Here is an 8958-nt window from a genome sequence, read left to right as displayed (position 1 = left end):
CACAAGCAGGAAGTGAGTAAAATGGGTAGAGATGGGTAGAAACAGAGATGCACGGAAAAGGAACAGAGAGATAAGCAGAAAGCTATGGGTTCAGAATCTTTTTTGGCAGGTGACCCTATTTTAAAGGCACAAAACGTTGGCGACCCCAGTCATTCACATGTCGCAAGAGGTAGCGCAACTCATCTCTACTGTAACATCCAGAACAGAGCGGTACTTTCCTCAAATTTCCTCGTGTGCCTGGTTGTTTTGCTACTTTGTTTTGAACATTGATCAAGCATAATTCCGTCAATCAAACATCTCATGCAGGCTGTCTAAGTTTATTTTTACTTAGCTAGATTGTAAAAAAGGATCCGTTACTTAACTTGGGTATCTTGTCTGCATAGCTGCCACGGGCAGCCGTGGCCCACTGGTTAGCACTCTGGACTTGTAACCGGAGGGTTGCCGGTTCGAGCCCCGACCAGTGGGCCACGGCTGAAGTGCCCTTGAGCAAGGCACCTAACCCCTCACTGCTCCCCGAGCGCCGCTGGGGTTGCAGGCAGCTCACTGCGCCGGGATTAGTGTGTGCTTCACCTCACTGTGTGCTGTGTTTCACTAATTCACGGAATGGGTTAAATGCAGAGACCAAATTTCCCTCACGGGATCAAAAGAGTATATATACTTATACTATGATATGGAACCAAATTATTTTTTGATCATTTGTCCAAGTGGGAGCATACAGAGGTTGAATAATAGTGGCCCCAAGATCGACCCCTGAGGAACACCACAGGTCAAGGACGTTGGTGTTGAGGTACAGTTGCCGATGGCAACAAAGAAGCTCCAGTTGATAACTAATTTATATGCCTATAAATCCAACCCAGTGTTCTAGTCTGTAGTAAAATATTGTGATCAACAGTGTCAAATGCTGCATGTTTTTTTTAATATATTTTCTATTTAATTTATGTATATTTTTATGTAATGTACTGGTCAATTGTGAGAGACCCAGTATGTCAGCCGACCCTATTTGAATTCCAGGCGACCCCACACGTGGTCCCAACCCCAGGGTTGGGAAATGATGGTATAGAGAAATGTATATGGAATGATTTGAGATGTGAAAAGAGACAGAGAGATGTGTTAGGAGAGAGACTGTCGGCAGGAGGGCACCTTGCCTTACCCTCTGAGGGTGAGCTGGGTTTAGTCCTGACAGCTGAAGCCAGACAGCATGAGAGCTGGAAGATCATCCTCCCACGCAAACACACACACACTGCTGACATCAGTAACATCTGCTCTGGCCGCTATCTCTGCTGCTCCAGCCAGCCTGATAGCACACACTGAACTCTCTCTCACACACACACACATTCACACACACACTCTGTTAAAAAGATGTCTAGCCAAAAAATAGCAAATTGCTGTGTCTTTTCACAAGGCTGCAGACACATCAAATGTGGAGCCGTTGCCTCTGCACTGCCTGAACGGCAAATGGAGCACTTTAGGAGGCCAGTAGTGAAATGTGAAAGCGCTAATCACAGGTTTCATCTAGACAGACTTTAGTCAAGCCATTGCTCTGCGCTCTACAGTACGTCCATCTTAACTCAAGTCAGCAACACGATACACTATTTATAGTTTTTATTTATTATTGATATCTTATATTGTTATTGGCATTGATATTAATACAATTATGCTTAATGTAGGCTTTTCAACCTTTTTTAAAAAAAAAAAAAAAACTGTTCATTTTAACTATTGTAATTCTGTAAATCACTTTGGTCAAAAGCGTCCACAAAATACTATGACATTATCTCGCTGGATTGCCACAGCAGGCTTTATGGTGCCAATGTGAACAGCAGCAGCCGACAGACACCCTTTCTCTACTTTCAGGGTATAACAATGGCACTGGTGTGGGCTGGGCACTGATTGATTGGATGAACCAGGATAGCACCTACAGGGCCCCAGGTGTTTTTCACCTTGATGGGACAATCCTTCCCTGACCAAGTCTCAAGTGCCCCCTCATGTCCATCAGCCTCTCCTCAGCCCCAGGCCCTGACTGACAGACAGGTGGGGCATTGTCGTGTGTGTGTGTGTGTGTGTGTGTGGACACTTCAAGCATCGGCACAGAGACACGCGGTGCAGCCTCCCTCCCTGCTGCCATGGCTACGGCGGAGCGCCTCTGGCGGAGAGGGATTCACACGCAGGTGTGTGTGTGTGTGGGGGGGGGGGGGGGGGCGGCCGAGAGATCTCAGTGGGGGCCTGGAGGGCAGACAGAGGGTACGCACGCACCACGACTGCCAATGAGGAGGAGCGACGGATGCCACTAGCACACACCTCAGCTGGGGTTCGGCCTGAGTCTGCAGAATGGTGGTGGTGGGGGGGGGGTTGACTAGGTGATGACGTTTTTACCAGCAAAATCCCTCACGAGATGAGAGGAAAAGACTAAGTCATATGGGAACAAAGTGGAGAGTACAGAATGCAACAGATTTTTCAGCAAATGCTGGAGAGGAGATACTGTATGGTGAAAATCATTTCGATTCCTACGTGTGTTTAACAAGAACACAGTACGCACAAATACACTTTTGACTCTTTTTGACTTTTCCCAAGACAAACACATATACACAACGACACATACACACACAGGCATCTTCATGTGTTTGGCAGAGCTGTGAGAGTGGCTGAGCTGTGTGTGAGTGTGTGTGAGTGTGTGTGTGTGTGTGAGCTGGCAGCACTGGTCCGGCACGTGAGTGTGATAAGCTTGTCACAGCCACTGGTCCTCCTGTGCCCGGATGCCATTCACATTAGTCACTGCTCGCTCGCTCGCCCACACCGGCCGGCCGGCCAGCCAGGCCTTCAGCTCGACTGGAGGACGCTTGAGACGGACGGTCAGGAGATGAGGGGACAAAAGAGAGGTGGAGGGAGGGAGGAAGGCAGTAAGAACAAGAGAGACAGAAGGGGTTGAAAGAGGCAGGAATGATGGAGGGATAGAGAAAACGGAAAGGCGCGGGGGGGGGGGTGTTGAAGGTTGGGATAGATAAAGAAAGGGTAAAAGGTAAGAGAGGTGGAGAGTTGAAGGGAGTGAGAACAAGAGAGAAAGAGAGAAAGAAAGGGAGAGGGAGACAAGTGGCTGAAAGAGACGGGGATGATAGAGGGATAGAGATGGAGAGAGAGATCGATGGAGAGACAGAGAAGTATGGACACAGATGCAGACACAATCTCACCACTTCATGGCTGTATACTCCTTCCGGAATGAAAAAGTCTTGACACTAATTAGCTTGTACAAAATGACTTTATTTACTCTTCAATAAACGTTGGATACTACAGACACTAACGTCATTTCATGTGACAGCACTATATACAATGCACATTTAATACACATTTTTCAAACACAGAACACAATACATAATCCCAATACATCCCTTCTCCTGTCTCAAGATGGACACTGGCCATACAGTACTGGGCTGGGCATCTCAGTGGCCCAAGACTGGCCTCAAGGCCCTTACAGCTGATATGAGACCAGCACAAAAGGCTTTTTTTATTTTTTTTTTAATTATCAGACACAAGAAGAGAAAGTCTTTCGCCAGGCCTCTCCCACCACATCTCCCGTCTCTGATCTCCGAACAGTGGGGGGTGCCGTGGTGGTGGTGGAGGGGGGGGGGGGGGGGGGGTGCTGGCAGCTGGCCTCAGGCCTTGTTGATGTAGCCCTCCTTGATGAGGAAGTCGTAGATCTTGCGGGTCTTGTTGACGTCGATCTTAATGAGCGCGCGGGCCTGGGCCAGGCGGAGGCCACCCTGCCGCCGGCACTCGTTCAGCAGCGCCTGCTTGTACTCCAGGTAGGCGCCGGGCACCAGACGCACCACCTGGCACAGCTGTGAGGGGTGTGTGTGTGTGTGTGTGGGGGGGTCAGAGAGAGAAGCAGAGCGCCACAGAGTTAAGCTTTTATACGGAGTTGTTCTTAGGGTAGCATCACAAGATTATAGACAGCCCTCTGGGTTTTGTTGTGTGTGCAAACCCATTAGCTGTCCTGCTGTTTGTTTTGTGTGTACATGTGTGTGTGTGTGTGTGTGTGTGTGTGTGTGTGTGTACTAATGCCACCAAGACAAATGCACACAGGGTCTGCGAATGTGGGGAATCTTCTGAGCAGGTGTGTGTGCGTGTGTGTGTGCCATACCTCTTTCTCTCTCTCGTTGAGTTTCTCAGTCCCTGGCAGGCCGGTGAGGTTGAGGGGAGGGGCGCTTCTACGTCCTGTTCCTGTCAAAGAAGAGCACACCAATGCTCCCATCAGACACAATACACACACACACGCACACACACACACACACACACACACGCACACACCTCTGCTACAAGGGATACTCACACACGAGCATCACTCATTACTTCTACTTTACACTACTAATGTTGATCAGCAACCAGAACAGATAGCACAACAGCCCATGAGATATCTCATTTCTGACCATTCACATCGCTGACATGTCAATTTAATACATTTAATAAATATTTATAATTTAATAATACATTTAAAATGCCTGATGTCTCCATCTGACATGGAGACATCTGCTTGTTAAAAATGATCCAGAAATTCAAAGACGGGTATTCAGGGACATAACCTAGAGAAACATGAACAGGACAGAGACTGAGTGACCACTAATGCGTAGAGACAGGAGAACACAACGAGCTGTCCTACTTGTGCACTGGGGGGAAGGAACTAGATACTAAGGCAGAACGTGTACATGATGAACACATATGTGTATGCTGGTCTGCTTGTCTGGTCAATTTAGGCCGGAGGGTCACAACCAACAGGAGAGTTTTGTTCCTGTTGAGGCCTGGCCGTTAGAAAGAGGAGGAGAGGAGAGGAGAGGAGAGGAGAGGAGAGGAGTGCATTCAGCAGAGCAGATGGATGAGGGCTCACAGCATACCTGTTGTGACGATGGGGGTGACCACAGGGCTGATCCCAGCATCTCTACACAAACAGAGAGAGAGAGAGAGAGAGGTCAGTAGGTAAAGCTTATTTCTAGCGTATACATAACAAAAAGAATGCACACCCTCCGAGGTGCTGGCAAGGGAAAAAATTAAACTAAGAAAAACAATCCCAATGTTTGATGTTTTTATTTTAATCCCAATTAAAATAAAAAAGGAAAAAGATTAAAATAAAAAAGGAAAAAGAGATAGAGTGTGCGGCGACCAAGTTTTTCAAAGCTTATTTCTAGAGCATATTTAACAACACATTACTCTGGATAAAGTGCTGTACAAATAACATTACATTACAACATACATTTTAAAAAAAGAAATAAAAGGACTGATACAGAAGTATAGACATGAGAACAGATCGAAAGTTTAAGGGGGCCAAGAAGCAAACCGCATTTGTCCTAGATTTAAGCACAGAGATGGAGAGAGCACATCTAGTATCTTAACAACAACTGATTCGACATTCATTCGGCAGAAGCTGCAGAGGCTCTGCCACCTTTTAGTTTTAAATCCTGACTGCGTGACACGGAGGAGATATCAGAGCTACGAGTCCTCGGAGCTGAGTGGGACCTGACCGTTAAAAGCCTTGGAAGCAATTAGCAAGGTCTAAATGACCAGGGAGGGAGAGGGAGCGAGAACAAACTTTAGTCTCAATTTAAGTGGAGTGTCAGTGACAGGAACATTTCAGCTATTAAAGCCTGGAAATCTACTCTGCTTGTCGAGTGTGTGTAAGTGTGGGTGTGTGTGTGTGTGTGTAGTGTTTGATGGAGCAATAGAGAGCAAAAGAGGCAGACACTGTGTGTGTGTGTGTGTGTGTGTGTGTGTGTGTGTGTGTGTGTGTATGTATATGTGTGTGTTCCTGTATCTGTGTCAGTTTGTCTGGTTGTGAATGACTGCACTTCTGCAGACTTTGTTGAGTGTCTTTTATGCTGAATAATTGCACAGAATGTGTTGGAGAGCTCCCAAACCCTGAGCCCGACAAATAAATAATTCTAGAGTATGCAGAAAAGAAGAGAGGAGAAGACAGCGTTTGTGAAGACTACGGGGCGAGATGGGGGGGGGGGGGGGGGGGGGTAGTTGGCCAGATCGTTTTTTTCTGCCTGCTTTACTTGACGCAGTGATTGCAGCAACAGACACTGGTTCTCATTTCTCGCTCGACTATCTCGAGTGTGTTTAGCGATTAAATCTTGACATTTCTTTGATCCGAGCAAAGAAAAAAAATACCTAAAAATAAAGTAAGTAAAGGGAAAAATCACTTGGCTGGTCTGGCAAGATGGAAATCGGTTTGGAAACCATTTGCAGATTCATGATTAAACAAACCCAGTGCAGCAGTTGATGAGTGGAAGAGTGAGCAGAGAGGAGGAGAGGAAAAGGAGGAGTGAGTAGAGAGGAAAGAGAGGAGAAGAGGAAAAGGAGGAGTGAGTAGAGAGGAAAGAGAGGAGAAGAGGAAAAGGAGGAGTGAGTAGAGAGGAAAGAGAGGAGGAGAGGAAAAGGAGGAGTGAGTAGAGAGGAAAGAGAGGAGGAGAGGAAAAGGAGGAGTGAGTAGAGAGGAAAGAGAGGAGGAGAGGAAAAGGAAGAGTGAGTAGAGAGGAAAGAGAGGAGGAGAGGAAAAGGAGGAGTGAGTAGAGAGGAAAGAGAGGAGGAGAGGAAAAGGAGGAGTGAGTAGAGAGGAAAGAGAGGAGGAGAGGAAAAGGAGGAGTGGGCCAAAAGACAGATGGCAAAAAAAAACCCCAGGACAGAGGAGAGAGATGAGACAGAAAAGAGACAGGAGATTCATTTGCGTGGTTGAAGGCAGAGGAAAAAGGTCCCACAAGTGCCAAGCCCAATTCTGTCCACAAACTCCCTCTATTCTGACAGTGAGAAAATAGCCTACTAGCTAGGGAACGAGTGGAACTATGGATAGCACTACTAGGGCAAGAGAGGAGCTATGGATAGCACTACTAGGGAATGAGAGGAGCTATGGATAGCACTACTAGGGCAAGAGAGGAGCTATGGATAGCACTACTAGGGCAAGAGAGGAGCTATGGATAGCACTACTAGAGAAACGAGAGGAGCTATGGATAGCACTACTAGGGAACGAGTGGAACTATGGATAGCACTACTAGGGTACGAGAGGAGCTATGGATAGCACTACTAGGGAATGAGAGGAGCTATGGATAGCACTACTAGGGAATGAGAGGAGCTATGGATAGCACTACTATTGGTACCTTTTGAAGCAGATAGGTGGCTAGTTGAAAAGTATTCTATGCTTTGCCAATGATTGATGAACTGCTTGTGTACTACCTAAAACTGGTTATCCAAAAACTGTGGACGGGGGGGGGGGGGGGGTCCTTTAAGACCGAGAAAGGATGGTGAATGAAGATGAGGAGGGCAGAGAGGAGGTGGAGCAGTCAAGGGGATAATGAAAGAAGGATGAATGGTGGGTGGGAGAGAGAGAGAGAGAGAGAGAGAGAGAGAGAGAGAGGAGATAGTTTAGAGGTAAACTAAAGAAATGAAATGATGGGAGACAGGGGTGAAAAGAGAAAGAGAGGAAGAGAAACACAGAAAGAGAGCGAGCGCAGGACTTGAGGCACAGCACAGGGACGAGAAGGTCAGAAGTGGCCCTTACATGGCGGCCTGCTTGTGTAGCCACTGGCGACAAAGGCGGCTGTCCTGGATGTACTGCAGCACGTCACACATCATGGTCCTCTTCCGCCGCTCATCCTCACGCACGCGCTTCACACGCTCGTACACCTTCGCACCTGCAGGGGGCCACAGAGAGGCCGTCACACACACACACACACCCCCAAACACTCACCAAGGCATACATCTACTGACTTTACAATAGAGGCCAGATCTGCCCTAGGATGATCAAGTGTTTGTGTCAACCATCATAGTATAAAGGGTTGTTGACACGTATCTATCGGAACTCCCCCTATTACCGTCGGTCCCGTATTTCCACCGTCTTGCGTGTATGTGTCACTTAATATCCATTTCTATACAAACCAAGACAGTGGACTCCAACCAACCACCCACACCATAGGTGTATCTAAATTAGCTATGTACCAAAAATGACATTTTTGAATGAGCTGTAAACAGTGTTGTAAGGCTGCGTACACAACCGCTTTGAGCTCCAGTGGAATTTTAATTTCATGATGAGAATTCTCGGTCTACCCGTTCATGTGCCGTTGAAACGGTGTAAATAGGCGACCCATCAGGCCAGCACTATCACTTCGAGCGTGGTAGACAAAATCGGATATTTCAGGCAATAAATGCTCCCGTTAAGAACCAAACCAGATTTTGTTCAAATCTACACATCTACAGTATGGCTACTGAAAAATGTAAGGTTCATTTAGTAAATGTTATTTTGAAGTGTTAAAAAACATCATTGTTTTAGAATTTCTGAACAAAAGTGGTGATAATTGGGGGTGTTACGATAGATATTTATTATTTTATGCGTTTGGGGCTTTCGTTCCCATGTAAACAACGTTTTAGCTCCCTCAAACGGATATTTTTTAAAACGCACTCCAAAGTGAAGATTTCTTAAACGCTGATTCTGTGGATCCATGTAAACAGAGTAACGCACAAAGCCAGCTAACCATCCTGGTTCCTATTTCTGAGCAATATCAGTTATTAGCTATTAGCCAACATGAGCTCATTCAGCATGCAGCAGTTTTGAATGCATAAAAGCCCTCAGGGCTTGGTGGCATTTCAAACACTGTTTACTTGACGTACCTTAACCTGTAAACCCGCAATGTCCATATTGGGATGTAAATTAACATAGCTGGTGGTAATACCAGGTGTGTGTGTGCAAAGGGTGGGGGTGTGCGTGTGTATGTGTGCATGTGTGCGCATGTGTGTGTGTGTGTGTGTGTGTGTGTGTGTATGTGTGTGTATAAAGGGTGGGGGTGTGGACTCACTGCAGAAGGAGCGGATGCCTGCTTCCCTGTACTCCTGCAGCCTCCGGATCTCTCTCCTCAGCTCAAACTCCACTGCACCGGGGGAGAGAGAGGGAGAGAGAGAGAGAGAGAGAGAGAGAGAGAGAGAGTG

The 8958-nt window shown here is 46.9% G+C and overlaps 1 protein-coding gene across 1 annotated transcript in view; it reads right to left on the bottom strand.

The window, feature by feature from the left end:
- Nucleotides 1-3231: 3231 nt before the first annotated feature.
- The window catches only part of tada2a (transcriptional adaptor 2A), a 19182-nt gene continuing 13455 nt past the window's right edge, over nt 3232-8958 (bottom strand). Inside the window, exons 11-15 of the mRNA XM_042064071.1 lie at nt 8829-8900; nt 7538-7670; nt 4881-4924; nt 4133-4212; nt 3232-3830 (exon numbers count right to left, since the gene is read on the bottom strand). Of these exons, the coding sequence (XP_041920005.1) occupies nt 3645-3830; nt 4133-4212; nt 4881-4924; nt 7538-7670; nt 8829-8900 (515 nt within the window). The 3' untranslated portion in view covers nt 3232-3644. The remainder of the gene's footprint in view (nt 3831-4132; nt 4213-4880; nt 4925-7537; nt 7671-8828; nt 8901-8958) is intronic.

The sequence above is a fragment of the Alosa sapidissima genome, chromosome 15 (assembly GCF_018492685.1).
Source record: "Alosa sapidissima isolate fAloSap1 chromosome 15, fAloSap1.pri, whole genome shotgun sequence".
Taxonomy (NCBI): Eukaryota; Metazoa; Chordata; class Actinopteri; order Clupeiformes; family Clupeidae; genus Alosa; species Alosa sapidissima.
This window is presented reverse-complemented; position numbering and strand designations above follow the sequence as displayed.